Source organism: Eptatretus burgeri, chromosome 2 (genome assembly GCF_056783735.1).
Source record: "Eptatretus burgeri isolate ZD-2024b chromosome 2, Ebu_testis_v1, whole genome shotgun sequence".
Lineage (NCBI taxonomy): Eukaryota > Metazoa > Chordata > Myxini > Myxiniformes > Myxinidae > Eptatretus > Eptatretus burgeri.
In genome coordinates, this window is record NC_140962.1 from 75,505,824 (window position 1) to 75,527,024 (window position 21,201).

Sequence of the window (21,201 nt, forward strand, 5' to 3'; positions counted from 1 at the left end):
ACCCATGCACAGATGGTAAGATGTTAGGGTAAACCCAGGCACAGACGGTAAGATGTTAGGGTAAACCCATGCACAGACCAGAACAAGATGTGTGCCATTCGTGCCCTACTTTGTGCGATAATAAGGTATCACGGCTGCGAACGGGTTTGCCTGCCATCGAGCACGTTCCGTACAGTACATGTGGACCCGCGATGGAACACGTGGCCACGTGTACGTTCACCCGTATCTGCTATCGTGTTTGCGGTGTTGTGTTCCATCCGTGCCCTGCTCTGTGCGATAATAAGGTGTCACGCGCTAAGCACGGGTCCGCCTACGATCGAGCATGTTTCGTACAATACGCGCGGATCCTCCATGGCCCACGTGGTCAGTGCTTGCGTTCACCGGATTCTACTATTGCGTGCGTGGGGCCAAACCCGATCTGTGTCAGGAATTGAGGGGAACGATCGGATATAATAATTGGATGGAGGTTTGGAATGAAAAAGAATACAGATATAAGTATCAGATGGAGAAATGGAAGGAAAAGAGGATGCCGATATTATTAAATCCAGAAATGGTTTGAAAAGAAAGCGCCGCCGGTATCTTGCACACTTGTGTTCTGCACAACATGGTGTGGTTGTCGTTTTTCTATTATCGGCCTCTGACGATGTAGTTATTGGCACCAAGCTGCCAGCCACTCTCTCGCCGATATGGGGTCATTTGCTTCTGTGTTGTGAAAAACAACATCCGTGCGGCCTCTTTTAGAGATATTTATTCATATGCCTTTTCAATGCAACCAGCAATCTCATCCCAGATCATTGGAAACGTCAGACGATCATCTCGCGCTTGCGGCAGAGGTTCCTTTGAGGGTATTGCTGTATCCTAGCAGCTGCGCTGTCGATGCTCATGTGGTGTTGGCGTGGCTTTCCTATTCCCCTCCCTTGGCCGCGGCAAGTGCTGCATGTGTTGGCCTCCGCGAGAACCAAAATTCGGATTTACCTCAGGAATAAGCAGAAAAGAAGAGTAGAAATGAAGTTAGAGTGGTGTAAACAGACCGAGCTATGACATCCACACAATGCACTGTTCTGTTGTCCTGCTAGACAAAAGGGTAGGGACTATCTGAACGTTTATTAATGGAATAACTGTCTTGGGACCGCTGTAGGATGGTTGCTATTGCTTTGGAGGGATGCGGTTCCTAGAACCACAACAATATTTTGTTCAAGTACTGTGAAACAAAAGGGTTTTGAAAATACCAAGGAAGTGATTTTTGTTCTGCAGTGTTCAAGCATATATCCCAAATGAAATAAAATAAAGAATTTGAAGGTTGTCGAAAAAAAAATTCAGAAGTGTACTGCCATTGATGGAGCCTCTTTTCCACCACCTTATTGAATATATTACATTCGTTGTTCATGCCTGGTGTTTGTGTCCTATATGACACTCTCAAAAACAGTAAGTTTCCTGTTTGGAATGATTTTCAATTTCGTTTGACTGCCAGTCAGTCAGACAGTGAAAAACGATCTCCTTTCAGTGCATGTGTGATTGTGACAAATTCATAACATATTTAGTGTCCATGTGGTGTCCAGCAGTGGCAAAGTATGGCAACATGTCTTGTCTTTGAGAGACTTCAGTTGAAGATACCAGTTCGCTCTCCTCTCTGCCTTGATGAATTGGCAAAGTAAATGAATCATCTCCATGTATTGTATCCAAGGACATGCAGTACGACAAAGAACCAAGGAAGCCTTCACTTCTTGTAGTTACCTCCACCACCGAAGGTGGACAGAGGTTATGTTTTCATGCCTGTTTGTGTCTGTCAGCAGGATATCTGTAAAAGTTATTTACAGATTCGGACGAAACCTGTTGGACAAGCTGGGTGTGTGACAAGGATGAATCGATTCTATTTTGGTGAAGATTTGGATCCAATTGCGGCCGATCATTGGGATACAAGATGTAAACTGTTTATCCTGGCAGAGGTATGCCCTCTACCGAGTGTCATTCTAGTTTATGCTGTACTCTTCCAAGAGAACCGTCCAGACATATCAGATCTGCTGAGACTTCACCACTCATCAGTTGATCATCGAGGTTAGTTTCTCTAATGAAGTCCTCATCCACCAGTGAAACTGGAATTTCATTATTTCTTTGGATGTCTTCTGGAGTATCAGAAAATGAACTATGAGAGGCTGGATCCCTTATCTTGGAGTCCTGAGTATCTGTGGTGCTCCGATATGAATGTAACTGTTGCATATCACTTGCCACAACTTGCGGAAAATTGGCAGTCTGAAAATAACGTCAGTCTGAAGAGTTCTCTCCCTTGGTTTGTATGACAGACTGTACAGGACACAGGATATCTTGTGTTTCACTCAATATTTTTACATCGAAATAAACCATGTTCCATGAAGTAGATTTTTCTACATTTTTACACATTTGTTTAATAGTATTTCTGTGTTTGTTGCAGTAAAAATAAATTATTTTGCAATTTGTCTGGGGTTAAACCATAGATTGACTGCACTAGAACTTCTGTCGAGCTGTGCATGGAAAAAATAGTGCAGTCATTGGTCATTCTGGAAAACTAACAAATGACATATAGATACAGAAAATGAAAAATGAAGAACCTGGACAGTATGGTAGGGGGTGGGGTGGGGGGAGCGAGGGTTAAACATCTTAAATGTAGGGAATGGGTGGAGGTAGTGCAAAATACCTTTTGATCCTGAAACACCAATTTCCACAAAACAGAATCCAAAATCCCATGTATTTGTAGAAAAGAACAGGTACCTCAATATCACTAAAAAAATTTTTATGACAAAGTAAGTTTGACCTAGCAATAAAGCATTAGCTGGAATGTAAAAAAAAAAGGAAAGAAAAGTTCATATTTTGATGAAACCAACAAAGTGAAATCCAGAGGGTTCTTGTGACTCAAAACTTCCTTGAAATTTTGTAACATCCATCAATGATGCAACTGATTTGCAATGATTAATACATATAACCATAATAGTGATGAGTTGTACACAATTTTATTTGAATATTTATTATGGATGCATATGGGGTGGACAGAGTGAACTAGTAAAAAAACAAAATGAAGACAAAAAGCACAATAATTAAGTGCCACAATCATACCCTCAAGATTAAGATCAGAGCTTTGGGATACACTATTTACATGAGCAGTATTCTGCATTTGCACAAGTCAGGAAAATGACTGACTGTGCCATGCTCATTGGGAATGAAGTCCTTCTTCCAGAAAATGAGCAGTTCTGCAATTTTTCAAATAAAATTTAACAAGAGAATAAAAGCAGGAAGGTGGCAGCTCTATCTTCTTTGGGGTCCCTCTCTGGGCTGACTGCCTTTGGCAGACAATTATCATGGTAGTAAGCAACATTTTGTTCCAAGTTGGAAACTGTTTCCCAAGCACTTTGCAAAGAAAGGTGACACACAATTGCTTATTCTTGTAATCCCATTTGACAGACAACACATTCATTGATTATAATGCCCTATATGCAAAACACAATGGTGACAGTTTATAATTCGGTTGAGAGACTTGATAGCTCAAAAGCAAGTACGAGATCTATGAGTTATGCCACCAGCCTCTGGAAGGTGGCACTTTAGGGAGGTACACTTGTTTGCTTTAAGTTTTATGTTGGTTTTTAAAATAAGTTTATGCATTCTGTGCCCAATGCGTGCAATTGCCGCTTTTGATGCCGATGGCCAATCATAATAAAATTGAAGTTAACAAATATAAAAAAGACATAAAATGTCATAGCCCTGGTTGTTTTAGTAATTTTGCTGTACGCAGATAAATGCAAGTACGCACACACAAGTCATTTCTTCAGCCCACATTCATGTACAACTAAAATGGCCACCAATATAGCAGTCGGCCATCTTTGATCATATCGCAAGATAAAATGAGGTGCATGTGTATGCCATCATGTACTGTGCTTGTACAAAGTTTGAACAAAATCGGACCACGCATGTATGAGAAATGGTTGGGGACACATTTAAGTACTAAAATGGCCACCAGTTTGCTATCTTGGATCTTATCTCAGAAAAAAAGATGTACATATGTATACCATCATGTATTGCCTTTGTACCAAGTACGAATAAAATCGGTCCCTACACGTCCGATATATGGTTGCGGAAGCACGCACGCACGGACACGAAAATCGAGATCAAATCCATAAGCTCCCGTTTCAAACTAAGTCCAACGAGGGCTAATAAACACGTGGACGTGTCTAGCCTGGGCTCGTATCTCAGCCCCGATATAAACTGTCATCCTGGTGTTTCGCAGGCAGGCCATTTCAATGTTTGTTCCGTCCCTCGGATGGACGTTAAACTGAGCGTTCCATCTGCCAACATTAGTAGTTGTCGTGAAAGATCCCACTGTGTCCTCCGCAAAGAGTAGGCGAACTATCACCGACACCCTGAACAAATTGTAAATTCCTGCTCCAACCTGCAAGGAGCATTACATCAGTGGTACAGCTGTGGCCTCAGCAAATGATGCCACCCACAGCCATGTGCTGCGTAGTAAAGAAAAAGAATAATAAACATGTGAAGATGTCTCAGTGCAGTTTGTCATAGTGATGGTTATATCTGCCATGTCGAGTTATTGGCAAAAGAAAAAAATAAATAAAGAAAAGATCTCTGGTCCCACTCGCTCAAAATTTCGTTGGATTTGGGGGCTTGGGTACATAGTAAAGATGAAGCAGAATTGGGAAAATAAAGTTGCTGTGAGAAACCATTCTGGTTAAATATCTTTTGTTACCTGCCTGAATAATGTATATTTCTGTTGATTTTGTCTTTCTCCCTTTCACTCAGTTTAGCCTCAGGTGATTCATATGAGAATAGACTCATTGACTGCAGGCATTACTGACTGAGAGAAAGCATGGCACGAATACAGCAAAATTACAAAATGTGGCAGGGCCAATCTAATCGGCTTTACATAAGCAAGGTTATTCGATGTACCCAATTCAACTTAATGAGGCCATCGCTTCCTTCGTATCTTTCAAGGAACATATTTTGGATAAGAGCAGAGTCCTTGTTTTGTAATCCAATTTATTGTTTTCTGCTTGTTGCCACTGTTACTTCCACCACTGAAGGTGGATGGAGGTTATGTACTCACCCCATTAATTTATCAGTCTGTCTGTTTGTGAGCAGGATATCTCCAAAAGTCATGGAAGGATTTGGACAAAACTTGGTGGACAGGTTGGATGTGTGACAAGGACAAATCGATTAGATTTTTGTGTAGATCCAGATCCTGGAATATTTTTAAGTGATTCTTTACCATTGTGAGGTTTTTAGAAAAAAGTTGTGAACAGGTTATGACAAAACATGGTGGATGAGTTGGTTAGGCAACAAGAACAAGTCGATTATATTTTGGTGCAGGTCCGGATGCAGATCCCACCTATCAGTGGCATACAAAACGTAAACTGTTCAGCCTGGCAGAGGTACGCACTCTACTGAGTGCCGTTCCAGTTCATATTGGAACGAATGCAAAAACTCTATTGGGACACCAGCACATAAGATAGTTTATAGTTTCAATTTTGTTTCTTGGGGAAAGGTATTTTTCTGGATTAACCATATTTTGTACGGATGTTCTTTGACAATCGCTTTTCAGATTTGTTTGTGGCAAAGTTGGTAGTATTATTCTACTCATATAAGTATTTGTAAAAATTAAATTTTCTAGCTCCCCATTGTTCTCGTCACTTTTAAAGTTTCTTGTTATTGTTTCTTAAGCTGCTATCAATGTGCATTTGGCACACTTATCTTGTCGAAATTGCATCTTTTATTCTTTGGAAAAATGTTTAAGGAGTTTCAGCTGTCATGTTATCTTTTCATCATTTGGTGCAAAAAGTGTGATATTAATGTTGGTTTTACTTAGCGGGGAGCTTATTGATGTCAGTTTTTTGAATGCTCAGCTTGTTCTTCATAGCAGTTCTTTGGTCAATTTGTTGTTTTGATACATGAATGGGCTTTCACTGAATGGCTTCAATCTTGCTTCCTTTGTTTTTCTTTTTTCGCTCCCGAGTGTGAACAAGCATGTGTTTGCGAACATCGGATAACATCACAAATGCTTTTCCACACTCAGAACACTTATGCGGACGTTCTCCAGTATGAACACTTCTATGTGTATGAACATGTGATGTTTGAGCAAATCCTTTGCCACAAATTGTACACTTGTATGGCCGCTCACCAGTGTGAACCTTCATATGTGTCCTAACATGTGCACTTTGAGAAAATGTCTTTCCGCAAACATGGCATGTGTATGGCCTTTCTCCTGTATGGATCCTCATGTGTGTTTTCAGAAATTTTGATATCGAAAAAGCTTTTTCACAAACACAACACTTATATGGTCGTTCCCCAGTGTGAGTTTTCAAGTGCCTGCGAAGGCCTGATTCTCGAGTAAATTCCTTATCACAAATAGTGCATTTGTATGGGCGCTCACCAGTGTGGACTAACATGTGTGTACGAGCACTTGCTGCAGCAGTGAACGATTTTCCACACACAGTGCAACTGTAAGGGCGTTCACGGGTATGAACCTTCATGTGTCGAAGAACACTGCCTGCTTCAGTGAAAGTCTTATCACAGATGGTGCACTTGCATGGGGTAGTATTGGTATTGATGTGGCTACTGATGTGCTTTTGCAAATAATCTAGCTGCGTAAATGACTTTTCACATACAAAACATTTAAAAGAACAATCTCGTTGAGTATGAATTACCATGTGTCTCTTTTGGCGGCGTGATGAGACAAATGATTTCCCACACACCGAGCACTTATATGGGCGCTCCCCAGTATGGTTGAACTCGTGTTCTTGGACATGTCCCAGCTGAGCAAATGTTTTTCCACAGGTAGAACATTTGTACGGGCGCTCACCAGTATGAATCCTTGTGTGTGTTCGCAAATTAGTAGCAGAATCGCTACTATAATGGCAGTAAGTGCACTTATGCTTCTTATAAGATGGGTTCTGAGGATGCCTCTTCATGTGCACTTCGAGGTACACTTCTGAGTGAAATGACTGAGTGCATCTTGTGCAGGAGAACTTCCTCATTGGCTCCAAAAGTCTCTCTATAAAATCAAAACAAAAACAAAGCAAAAAAGGTTAGATTCTACCAATTAAACTTTTTTTACATCCAAAGTCGAGGCTCGTGGAGGAGCTAGAACATAAAATGAATCAGGAGGTAACAGAACAATAGGAACAGCAGAGAGAGAGAGAGAGAGAGAGAGAGAGAGAGAGGGGGGGGGGGAACAAATCAACAACACATACAAAATAGAGAGAGACTTGGACAAATAAGCATGTGGTAATAAATGGGGGGAGGAGAGTGGGGGAGGACGCATAGGATAGACAAGATGGATACAAAAACAAACTCTCAAAAAGGATATTAACAAAACAGTTAAAATAAATGTATTACATTTGCTGGTCACCAAATAGGCTCTCAAAGTGTTATGACGATCATTGCAAGGGGACTCTGTGAGCAGTATCATACCATCCAAATATTTTAGTGGTGCCTGCACCTGGTAGGAAGGGTCCATTCACAGATCTCAATGTTTCATAAAAGGATCTCATATTTCCCATATCTGCACATACAGTTGTGTACTCTCTGTGAGTGCTGTCCACCAGTTATTGTGGATGACTCAAAGGTTGGTTTAGAGATTGTTTTTCAGAGTGCTGCAAGATTCCCTATGTGCAGCTTGATGTGGAAACATTTCAAATGTACAAAAGCATTTAATTTTCATGCTTCGATAAATTAAACCAAATTCAACTGAAATTCTAAAAATAGGGGCAATACCCTGGGTGCACATCTGGTAGAATAATGATACTGAGGAGGAAGTCAATGTGGGATGGAATCAGGAAAATGTACCAATGAACCAATGTTATAGCAAATACCTATTTTGAGGGGAAACACACCCTGTAAAACCCTCGTAGACCCCAATTTTTTAAATAGCATGAAGAAACTTTGGCACATCATGGGTGATGAAGGTTGGGGTCAAGTTTCATCAGAATTGTGTGTGTAGTTTCTGAGAAGAAAGCAAATAACTATTTTTGGGGGGGGGAGGGCAACACCCTGTAGTACTACTCCCTTAGGGCCCGATATTTTTTGGGGTTTTTTTTGGCATGAACAAACTTTGGCATCACGGGTGATGAAGGTTGTGGAGAACTTTCATCAAAACTGTGTGTACTTTCGGAGAAGAAAGCAAATACATCTTTTGGGGGCAGCCCCCCACCAATATGTCCCCTTAGACCCCAATTCTTTTTTTATGATATGAACAAACTTTGGTACATCATGGGTGATGAAGGTTGCGGTCAAGTTTCATCGGAGTTGTATGTGTAGTTTCTGAGAAGAAAGCAAATACCTATACCTATTTTGTGGTGCAACCCCCCCCCCCCCCCCGTGTAAACTCCCTTAGGGACCAATTTTTTATTGCTGTAAACAAACTTTGGTGCATACTGGGTGATGAAGGTTGTGGTCAAGTTTCATCAAAATTGTGGGTGTAGTTACAGAGAAGAAGTTGCAAGTGTTTGTGGACGGACGGATGACGCGCCATCCCATAAGCTCCCTGGAACTAGTATGTTCCAAGTGAACTCAAAGGTTAAAAACAACTGACACATTAAACAACTCAACTACGAATGCCATTTACCACCAAATGAGCTGATGAATTGTTAAAACTTGAACTTGGGATGTCCAATAATTAAAATGACATCTATTTAGGAAAGGTGAAAAAATAACAAAGTTCACACAAGTCATTTCTTCAGTGATTGTCAGGGAAAGTCTGTTTATAATAACTATGGCCATGATTATGCTGGCAATGAAGAGCAAGGTGATATCTTTCTCTCTTTTATTCTTATAAAGGGACACAATCACTGTATCACAAAAATCCTGAAGCATTGTCCCTTTCTTCCAGCATGCTATAAACAGATCCGTAAGTCCATCAAGAAGTACATCTCCCTGCTGACAAGACCTCAGCTGGGATCCCATCTATTCTGGGAGGCTTTACAGGAATTTAATTGTGCTGTAGCAGTCTTGATCTCTTCATGGACTGGTGGTTCATCCAGGTCAAATTTCACTTCCCTCTGGGAGATTTTTGTGATGGATGTCTCCTGCACCATCTGCTGGTCACCAAATTGGCTCTCGAAGCGTTTTGACCATCGATGCAAGAAGGAATATGAGCAGTCATACCATCCCAATATTTCAGTGGTACTTGCTCCTGGGAAGAAGGGTCCCAAGAAACACACAGATTTCAAGGCTTCATAAAATGATCTCATATCTCCCCTATCTGCATACTCTCAGTGAGTGCTGTCCACCAGTTATTGTGGATGACTCGGAGGTTGGTTCAGAGATTGTTTTCCAGAATACTGCAAGATTCCCTATTTGCAACTTTTGCAGCCTGGTCATCAGGGCATGGAAGTAATCTATTGTGACAGGAGTGCTTCTTTTGAAGAAATTTCCCTGAATTTCCACATCATTTTCATCATACCAATTTTGGTTTCTTCTGGTGGAAAAGCTACTTATACAGTTGTTTCCTGGTGACATATTTCAACTGCTTCCATTGCTATTCTGGGTTAATATAATTGCCCAAAGGTGGGCCACCACAGTCTCTCTCAAGTTTGCTCTGAAAATCTGCTTTAACTTCTGCTAAACAGAGTACTTATAGCTTCCTTATTTGTGGACTTTTTATTTTGGGTGGCGATTTTATTTTAAAGGAAACTTTGGCTCATACCAACCTGTGGTCAGTGTAGCAGTCAGCAGTGGGCACAACTCTCATGTGCATCATGTCCCATATGTCACGTTGGCACATCAGAATATAATCCAGAAAGTGCCAGTGCTTTGAATGTGGATGCCTCCATGTGGTCTTAAATCTGGCTTTCTGCTGGAATAGGGATTCGTGATATTGAGTTCATGCTCCGTGAAGAACTCCAGCAAGTTGCCAATGCCATATCCACCAAAGACACCTTTCCAACACTTGGTCACATCCAACTCCTGCATTGAAATTCCCAAGTACAGTCTTGTGAGTTTATCCTTTGAGCCAACCATCAATAGGAGGTTATAAATGTCACAGTAGAAGCCTTCTTTGGTTACAATATCAGCTTGTAAGGTTGGGAGCAAATATGCTGATACTAGTAGCAAACTAATGATTCATAATTGGTAGTCATAGGGAAATGAGGCAATCAAAAAAAAAAAGCAATGGGAAGGTTCTGAAGCCTGTTGGCAATTAAGTTCTTAATCAAGAATCCAACACCTGAAAGGCGTCATTCATCATTGTCTTTCCCTGACCAGAAAAGTGCTTAACCTGCTCCATCAATGATGCCTGCTCGGCGAAGATAACGTCACTGAGTGCTGTGATGTCAATATTCAACCGAGCAAGCTCTCTGGCTACGAGGGTGGAATCTCTTTCAAGGGGATTGTAGTCAGCTGAATCAGACGCTGACATTTCAGTGTGCAAATCTCAAAATGTTTTGTCTGTTTTCATTTTTGTTTCACATTTATTATTTATTTTCTGCCACTGTAGAAGAGTCCCAATGGCTGCTATAAGCTAACCGAGTTTAGTTGAGACAATGTTTGGGCCCTGTTTTCTAGACACGTCTCTATTTGGAGCGAGCAGTGCTATCTCTTGAGAAGGCTGCTTTGTCACTCGGGATGCTGCCGGATGATGATGATGATGATGATGATGATGATGATGATGATGATGATGATGATGATGATGATGTCTCAAGTCAACAATCAAATTATTCTGACCCAGCCACCTTCCTACATGCAGGATTGAGGCTGTGGCCACCAGTGCCATCTTGCACCTGTTGCTTTTGCCTCTCTCCCATCAATATAGGACTTTTACTCCCACCTGTGCTTGGTCTATTTCAGTGACGAACAGCTCACGCAAACGAATCCCACTCTTTTGGCTGAGTGTTTTGCCACAGTGGCTCAGTGAGCTGAGACAGCTGCAGCAACCACAAAGCTATACGTGTTGTATTGGAGTGTCTTTCTCCTAGCCTTTGGCTCAAAAGCCTAACCTCAAGGCAAAGGGGTTATTTACCCATAACTGGGTTTCCGGCCATCAGTTCCCTTGTAATTGAACTGACACCCTTAAGATGTGGAATATCACCGTGCTGTCTCGCCTTCGTTGAACCCTTCTTGATCAAATCTCCTCCTTCCATCTGCTGAAACAGTCTTTATATGCATAGAGACAAGCAAGTCCTTACTCACTGAGGGGAGAAGACCCACTGGCTACCCTCACCAGGTTTACCCCACCAGTTGAAGCGATAACTGGAGTGTGGCCACTGTTGCATGCTAACAGATTCTGGTGAGGACCAATAGAGCAAAAACTACTACAATGAGTGCAACATGTTTCCCTCTGAGCTACTACCTTTCCCAGTTTCACCACCTTTCATCCCAAAACCAAATATATGATTCACAAGAAAAACAAAAAGTAAAGGGTTAAGCTAAAAAAAAACGTAAAATAAATGAACTCAAAGGACAATGGCTTAATCTAATTGCTTTCCCTCAGACTTTCACCCATCTTGTTACAAAATCTTATCATTCATTAATTATGCAAACAATACAAAGGGGACACTACGGATGAAGATGGGGCAGAGTGGATGAGTACGACCTTCCCTTTCTCAAAGCCTTGTCAGCTAGTTTTGGCTCTGACATGCATTTTAGTGTTTTCCACACAAGATGGGCTCGAGGTGGGTCACTCGGGCCTGGTCACAGAACGGCTTTTGTCGAATCCAGTCAACGTCGATCGCTTTCGGATTCAGAGCACAGGAGCATGACCCGCAGCCATCTGTTGTCCCAGGCTGAATAGTTGGGTGAAGAACTTCGTGGAATCTCATGCAGTATCTAGTAGAGAATCCAGTGCAGAATGACATGCAGACCGATTGTGGATCTGGTCCAGAATTAAGACCGTTGGCCACTTTGGGCAGTGCAATTGAAATGACCCTGCATAATGTCACTCCTCACCCCATTGACTGACGAGGTCTGGAAAAGGCAAGGTTAGAATCGCAATTGGCCGCTGGTTCCAAGTGGCATATGCACCCGTCTCAGCCTTCTCTCAAGACTATTGGTTCTCGTAACGTTCCATTGCCTTTTAAAGTTCATTGGACACAGTGAGTGCTGCACAACCAATGGGTGACCATCCAAAGGAGGCTTTGAGGAGGATGAATGGGACGGGGTGAAGATGAGTGAGGAAAAAACACTTTTTACATGTACGACACAGACGATTCCTATTTACACGAATACAAAACCACCGATTTAAACATGTATATTTAAGGACATAAGTATCTACTCAATAATTAATTCCTCTGTTTGTTCCGTGGGCAATTTTCATGAAAATAAAGGGAGTCCTCGACTTACGAACAGGTTGCATACTGAACAATCGTTGTGAAGGTCGATATTGTTGTGGGCCCGGGGGTCGGGAGTGAGAAGACCACGAGGGGGGAAGCTATGTTGGGTTCCCAGCGGACTCTCCGGAATCGCAGGCCATCGCACACGGATAACTCCGTGACGCAGTAGGTCGCTAATCGACCATGACGCCAATAACTCGACCACGCGACTCAGGATAACAGCTGAAATATTGTAAATTTGCAATAAATGATAGTAAATAATACTATAAGCAATTTTTCCATATCAGCAAAAACACCACTCTTGTTTTGTTATTATTTTTGACTCAATGGGCGTAGATCCCTTTATATGTTGAAAAATGATCATCTTGTCCTTTATAATTGTTCCGATCATCAAACGATTAAGGTCTAACGAATGACCGATTTGGGAGGGAGTTTCACCTTTATCAGATCATTTTATAACATCCAGTTTCATCTCCAATGTTAAAGTTCTGCGTTTCTTCATTGCAGGAACATCACTGCAACGTTTATAAGCCGGGAGTAGGGTTCGTTGTCACGGTAAAATACGGGGTAATATGAATGCAGTTGCAAACAGTACAGCACTGTACAAAACATGGGATACTCTACATCTCACGGAAGAAACAGTCATTCCCCACCCAACCAACGGGTCCCAAGTTACTCCACCCACGGTCAGTTCGTACATACGAGTGAACGTTCATATCTCGGACATTAAAAAAAAAAAACCCTGATGGGGTTGGTTCGTGAGTCCAGTTATTCGTAAATCGGCGACTCCCTGAATATGTATTACTATACTATATGACAAAATTAATAAATGAAACAAACGTGCAAAGTAAAGATTAGGGTGTTAAAGATGAAGCAATATTGTTGCGGATTTGGAAACCTTGTGCACACAAACAGAAAGCAGTCCCTAAGCTTAGTTATTTCGATAAGTATGTGTTTATAGTTAGAATCCATCCCTTGACTCTAATGGGAATTATATGTGTGCGCTACGAGTTATTTTTTAGTCAGGTTTATTACATCCTTTACTATACCTTCATCAACCAACTACGACAACGCCAACAACACTGCTCGAGGAATTGTCCACACTGTTCGTGCGCTCACGAAGTGTTTCATTCTGGCCTGGCGCCAAAGAGAGAATGCGTCATTTTGTGGCCAATGGGCGACGAGCGGATCAGAGCCGGGGCGGTCCTTTGCAAGAAGGCGGAGCCTCGACACGCGGTCCGCCCAATGAGAGCAGGCCACGCATGAGCAGACTGTGCCCAAGAAGGACGACAAAAAGAAAGGAGAACAAATAATTGCGCCCCGTCTGCTCGAGCGCGTGGTCTGGTTCTCTGGTCTGCTCAACGCTGGTCTGGTCCCAGCTTGAGCGCACTGGTCTGGTTCTCTGATCGCATTGCGACGCTGGCCTGGTCAGCTCGATGCTGGTCTGGCCTCATCTTGTCGCTGGTCTCCGTCTGGCTGCCCTGGTCCGTCTTTTGGCGACCGGAGCTCTGGGAAGGGGTGGGCGTCCAGCCGCACGCTCGCTGCCAGGTAGCCAGCCGTCCTGACTCCCTGCCGAACTATCCTCCACGGCTGGAGAGCTGAATAAAGACCATTTGGGTCCGTTTCTTTTGTGTGTGCGTGTGTGTGTGTGTCTTGTGTGACTGTCTTTAAGTAGCAACTGTTTAAGTGCTTTTGCTGTACATTATTTGCATCCTTTATAGTAGGTTTAACTCTGCCCTTTATGTGTTCCTTTCCCACCTATTGTAATAAATACCCCTATTGTTGAATGTTTCAGCTCGTTCTTGTCCTTTCCTGCATTGGTTGAGCACGGTGTGTGTTGGGTGATTAAAAAGGCCGTTGCTGCAGAAGTTGTGCATTTGGACCGACGGGACCTCGGTAACCATCCGCTCGGGTTACGCACAGGTTGAGCACGGTTACGGCTCGTCCCATTCGAGCTCCGTCGAGGGTGTGGATTCCTCAATAGCTCGCCACGTGGGTCTCTAGGTATTTTGAAGATTGGCAAATAACCCTGTCCCACGTGGCTGAATTATTGACGATTCACGGTCATGTAAGGAACCCGTACCTTCGGAGTTATCTGAGGGTAACGATCTGAATTCCGGGTGTTCGGTGGAGTCGACCCTGCTGCTCCATCTAGCGGTCGTGCTCGTCGCCGATACCCAGCCCACAACAATATAACTTTTGTGGGGTTTTTTTGTGTGTTTTGTGAGAACTGGTTTAAGATAGGAAGCAGAGTGGTTGTCAGTGGGCCAACATCAAACTGGGAAGTTTTAAGTAATAGATTACATACTGGCACTGCTGGTGTTTGTAATCATTTACATCAAAGACTAGTTAAGAAAGCAGGGTTAAGAGATCAGCACTAGGACCGCTGTTGTTCCTCAGGGATAGATGCCTGGAGCGCTGTTGTTTGACGTTTATATCAATAATTTGGACATGAGGTTAAGAGCAGATTTACAAAATGCATAGAGGATATCAAGCTTGAAGGTAAGGTAAATTCACGTGGGTGAAGGAGTGGGGGGGGGGGGGGCAGGAGAGGTGACCAGATATTAAAAAACAGATTGGAAGGGACAAAAAAATTGGCATTTGCAACTTCATGTTTGGACGTGTAAGCTATTGGGCATGGACAGAAACAATACAAATGGGGACTGCATAATACAAGGTGCTGCAATTATAGAACCTGTTTCACAGAAGGATCATGTGGAGATTGTAAATACAGAGTTTAAGCAGTCAGTATAGTGTCAGGCAGCAATGTGAAAAGCAAAAAGTATCTTATGTTGAATTTGCAAGGGCATAATTTATAAATCAAAGGAGGTGGTGTGAACATCAGCAGTAATTTGGTGAGACCTCCTCCCAATCATCGTATCCTGGTTTTGTCAACGTATTTGCAAGACATGGATACCATTTAAACTGAAAGGGATTCACAGCAAAATAGATTAAGTTGTGAGTAAAAAAGGAAAACGCAGAGTTTCCGGTAACCCGACAACCCCAAAATTTCCTGCTGCAACCCAATGCAGTACATACGTGTGTGTATTGTTATGTCTGGCTTCCTTCGTGGGACTCGGTGCAGTAATTGGTCATTATTTTGAAGATGTCTCAATTTGCTTTCCCTTCCTGTGTTTAGAAGTTTGAGGGATATATGTGTTGTATGGGTTTAGCTAGGACCTTCCTTTCTTCATCTATCTATCCAGTATCCCGTTCCTTTCCCTGCCGTTCTTCATCTCCACATCTCATGCTTCCCTAAGCAACACTTCACCTTTTCACATCACCTTTCATCTCTTTCGTCATTTGACTCCCATCTCCCATAGAAAACCTTCATTTGTCATCATCAAGTCTTGACCATAAATAGGTCCTGACTGAAATAACCCTGTAAAACCCACACAAATAACCATTAAGGAAAACATAATCAACAGACAGAAGGGGTTAGATTCTTTTTATTTCCACCACCTAAAAACCTTTCAATTCAAATAACACATGTTACACTTTGCATTAATGGAACCGTCACCACCACAACAAGCATCGATTCTTCTCTGAACAGACAGCAAAAGGACAAGGACATATATTGAAAAGAACCAAGGCTGGTACACAGACAGCAGAAGAACAAACAGCGGAAGGACCAAGGCTGGCCCATCATCTGTAGAATCATCAGGAAGTACTGGAACCTTCGGCGTGCCGGGACCAATGAGGAAATGCCTGGAGCAAGCGGAAAGGGCTCCAAGGCACGCCCGTGCTGGATCAGATAAAAGGCAGGCACGCACCAGCAAGTGCAGAACCGCCAGGAAGAGATGCCGCGGAGAGCGAGAGACACCAAGGAGGAGCACCAATGCAGCACGACCGAGGGGTCCGAGAGTGGAGCTTTGCTCGAGTACATTGGTGGCTGCCTGTACGGCCTTGTCTGAGCGGGAGGTTGCATGCCCGCTCGACTCTGCCTAAGCAGGAAGCGAATTGCCTTCACACATCTTTGAATGGGGTGCTAATGAGTTCCATGGAGCACTGATCATCTGCATGTCTCCTCTGCACCAACCCATGAACTTGGCCCACCCATCTGTACAAATATGTACATGAACAGCTGTACACATATATATATATATATATATATATATATATATATATATATATATATATATATATATATATATATATATATATATATATATATATATATATGTGACGTCCACGGGACTTGAACAGTCCCGCCAACGTAGAATGAGCCGAAACGATGGAGACGGTTTATTTATTTATAACCCAAACATGGCGGTTCCAATCGCTCTACCGCAAACGGGACGAGGAAGGTGGCACGAGTCGCTTTTCACTGAGTTGATGATGTTTATTTGTTTTTATTATTAACCAGAAATAACAAGACTCGGCAAAAGAGGGATCCAGGGCGATTCGACGGGATGGTGTGGAATCTGGCGTGGGGAAAACACAGACAATTCCAATGAATATACAAATCTCAAACCCTCTAAGGCGCCAAGTACACACACACACACACACACACACACACACACACACACACACACACACACACACACACACACACACACACACACACACACACACACACACACACACACACACACACACACAACGTAGCTATTTCTGGTGGTCAGGCTGGACCGTGGTGTGGACGCAACGGTCCCTGGATTGGCGTCGGACGAGCTGGCCTTGCTCTCGTCAGGGGGGGGCAGGAGAAACCGTGGTGCTGTCGACCTCCTGGTCCTGGCCCAAGTCCGCTCACAGCCGCCAGGGAACCAGTTCTGGCGCCAAATTGCGAGCAGGAGAGGGAGGCAGGTCCGCCCGCCGTTCGACCCCGTACTCCGAGTCAGCAGAACCCCAGAGCCAACCAAGGTGAGGCACGAGGCTCAGCAAGGCTCCAAGACACGATGAAAAAAACAGGATCGAATCCGCGCAACAACAAGCACGCTTCCAGCACAACAACCTCCATCCCAAAAAACACGATCTTTTTGTCCCGATCTTCTTCCTCTTCTTTTTCGACCCCGAACAGAACCTTTTTATCCTCCCGTCCTCGTCACTTCCAATCGAGCCGTTTTATTGGCCCACCGCCGTCGCCTTCGGCCAATCGTGATCACGGGGCGGAGCCATCCGCAGCACTGTCCTGTGACGTCACGGCCAGCCTCCAGAGAATACTAAAAGGGGTTTACGCAGACACACTTACCCTATCCCGTATCCCTATCTAATTACGTGACAATTATCATTTCCCCCTTGAAGAAATGAACATTTATTAGACAACTTATCACCACTGAATTGCTACTTATTACATCGAGATCCTGGTAAACTCGAACAGCATGGCATACCTAATTAAACATCATAATTACCCTTTGAATGCATACCCCCCCCCTCAAACGTAACACTGCCCCCTCCTCTGGTACCGCAGCTCCTGCAAGGTATATCACAGGCGCTACCGTACCAGCCTTAACACTTACTGACTCACACCTAATTAACCTAACGAAATAAAGTAGGAGGGGCAATGGGCAGCGAGTCGCAGCTAACTTACCTATCCTGCTTAATGTACTACCCCCTTATGGCCTTATCCTCGCCTAAACAATCATTCGTTTTTTTTTGTTTTTTTTTATCACATGAGAGCACTGAGCGAAGTTGCACTCCATCCTCTGGATCATCGCTCTTGCCCAGCACTCTTCCAGTGATCTGGGGAGGGGAAACAAAAGGTTCCACAAAAACACAACACTTATACTTTACATTCCTACTCTATTCACAGGATATTTACACTTGACCGCCTCCCCTAGTGGATGCTAATAGACCCAGCGTTACCTGGGGAGCCAATTTTCAAATTTGCTTGCCCCAAAATTATGCGGACATCATGCCCTTGCTGCACATGTCAAGTTGTGCGGGATCAAGTGGGACTGATACATCTTCACAACACTCACACCATGGTCATCATCACATTTCTAGGTCATGGTCCTCATTTTAATCATGCAGGCTGAATCCCGTCGTGGCCGTGGGGTGGGTTACCACAAGATGATGGGGGCATCTCAGGTGCAACCATGCCCACAGGTAAGCTTTAGTCCGACCCGGACGTTTCTCCGCCCCGCTCCCTTTGATTCCCTCCCCCCTGGTAGCCATCAGCTCTAATCCCGTACAACACTCTGGAAGGGGTTTCACTGGTTCCTCTGGCCTTCCTGGGTCGCCAAGGTCCTACCCGCCTTGGTCGCCCAACCAGACCCTCTCCCAGTTGCCTCCAGACACTGTCACCATAAGCCACCAGGTGGTGAATCGCCTTGAAGGGGGTCGCAATTCCCGCTCACCGTGAGCTTCAGCAATCCCTGTGGACAAGCACATCATCCCCACCCACAAAACCCACATGACTCCCCCACCCCATCGGCCTTACATGTGACACCTGCATTTCTAACACTTCACCGACCATGACCTTCCCTGTTACCACACCATGTCCAATAAAAATCAATGTGTGCACCATACATTTCACTTCTTAACTTGAAACAACTCACACAGCACTTTTCCTCACCCGATCCCCGCACCAGCCATTGGACAGCCACTCGTGCCCGCTTTGTTACCAATTACCCACTGTCCCGATTGTCACTCTAAAACCCAGCAGAACTTACAAACCCATGCCAATTTTCCCACAATTCATTTTTTTCCACCAAAGGAGGGCACTTCGCCACAATCTCAGCAGCCGAGCATGGCCGTATATGCTCAGCCCAATCTAGTCTCCCCGACCCCCGACAGTGATCTCCGGACCCGACCTATGAAAGGGCATCGCGGAGAGACCTGGCGGTTCAGCAGGAGGATTCACCCTCTCTGAGTCTAAAAGTCTATTGGAGGGTCCCTCCATCGCCGGGTACCGGCAATATCGTTGCATGTGTCCTCTTCGCCCGCACCGGAAACAACTCCCCATAAAAGGCCCCCGTGAGTATCGGTGAAATGTCTCTTCCGGTTCCGGACCCCCTCGGCCATAATCGAATTGCTCTATTGGCTGGGCTGGACCCCGCCGCTTTGGCGCACTAACTACCGGATTACCCTTTATCAAACTTGACAGTTTCTGGCAAATTTCCTGAAACATTTGGGTAATGCCAATTTCTCCCAGCCCCCCTCCCTGATCCTGGATCTCCGCCTGTCGGATCGTCACCGATGGCCTCTCTGGCACCCGACCCGGCCGCCTCCACGAGGCCAGCTTGGCCGCGCACTCGGCCGCTCGGTGCACGGTGGGTGGATCCTGTAGCTCCACTAGCGCTCGGACCTCAGGGTCAGGAAGAGCAGCTAAAAATTTCTCGAGTGCCAGTCTGTCCCATGCCTCCACTGTGAGGTCCCGATACGCGATCCTGACTGATTGGTAAATGTCCTGTGCCAGCTCCTGCACTGTCTCACCCGGCTTTAATCTGCGGTGCTGGAGCTGGGCCCGCACCAGATCACAGTTCGCCGCGAACCCAAACCGACGGCTCAACGCCTCGCAAATGTGGGAGCTGGTCAACATCCCTCCGCGATCACGTTTAACACATCTGCGGCTGGTCCCCGCAACGTTGCCACCAAATTCCCTGTACGTTGCTGCTCATTCCACCCATTTAGTCGGGAAATGCACTCAAATTGCGTCAGAAAAGCTTCAACGCTCCCTGACCTGTCGAAATTTACCAGGGGGATCACTTTTACGGTGGCCCGCTTCTCAGTTTCTCCCTTGTCCGAATCCAGCCCAGGGATCAAACACCCTTGTGGCTGCGTATCCAATTTCGGAGCCCACTGTGGCCAAAGATGTGTTGTGGTGAGGGTCTCATGGGTAAATTTTGCCTCCTGTTCCAAACGTTGAATGGACCGATTCACCTCTTCCCGCAGGATCTTCTGGGCCCGCACAACCTCCTCCAAGGCTCCGTCGCGAGTTTGTAGCTGCTCCTCAACCAACCCGGACACTCTACTTACAAAAGACGGCTCTACCAGGCCTTTATCCAAGACTTCATCTTGGCTCATAATTTTATCTTGTTCGTCCAAACGAGCCTCCAATCCTTTTACCTCCTCCCCCAAATTCATCCCTTGCTTCCTCAGCTCTCCCCACTCTTTAACTTGCAGCTGCATACGAGCATCCACACAGGCACAATGACGTTCCAGGCTTTCATCCACTTTATCAACCCGAATGTTCGTTGCATCAATTTTATCTACCAATTTTTTTTGTATATTTTCCCCCTCCAATGTAATTTCTACCTTTGTTTCCTCCAATCTATCCTCGAATTTGCTTTGTATTTCTCCCAATTTATCATCCACACACTCCTGCATCTCAGTTTTCATTATCTCCATCTTTTCCCCCAATTCATCCCTCATTAAATCAATCCGTGCACTCAACTGTTCCCCCATTACCCCCAATTGATCTGTCATTTCTGCCCTCTGTGTCACGAATTGATTTGCCATTTGTACCGTCATGTCCCCTATTAAACGTTCCAACAGTGTCTGGATCGTCATCGCACCGGTTTCCGGCGCTGCCGGCCCCATTACGGGCAATGAAGCACGGTCCACGCTCGGAATGGGGGAGGTTCCAACCCTACCCCCGTCTCTCACTTCTTCCCCCGACTCGCTACCAGACACGTGGCCTTCCTCCTCAAACATCTGCACATCCGCCATGGTGCAGAAGTTCCGTTTGCCGCCAATTAAATTTAATTTGAAAACTCCCGCCCGCGCTCACGCGCTTTTCTGCAGTAATTTTATATTCCAATTCGTGGCGAGATTTTAATCTTGGTATATTCTCCCGATACCAAATATAATTTAGAGGGGTTCGAACATCCAACACCCTGACACCAATGTGACGTCCACGGGACTTGAACAGTCCCGCCAACGTAGAATGAGCCGAAACGATGGAGGCGGTTTATTTATTTATAACCCAAACATGGCGGTTCTAATCGCTCTACCGCAA

General features: G+C 44.5%; 1 protein-coding gene across 3 annotated transcripts in view; it reads right to left on the bottom strand.

Moving 5' to 3' along the window:
- Positions 1–2,982: 2,982 nt before the first annotated feature.
- The window catches only part of LOC147032358 (uncharacterized), a 76,488-nt gene continuing 58,269 nt past the window's right edge, over positions 2,983–21,201 (bottom strand). For all 3 annotated transcript variants that reach the window (XM_085869910.1, XM_085869909.1, XM_085869908.1), the window contains one exon: positions 2,983–7,027. In XM_085869910.1, the coding sequence (XP_085726036.1) occupies positions 5,937–7,027 (1,091 nt within the window). In that variant the 3' untranslated portion in view covers positions 2,983–5,936. The remainder of the gene's footprint in view (positions 7,028–21,201) is intronic.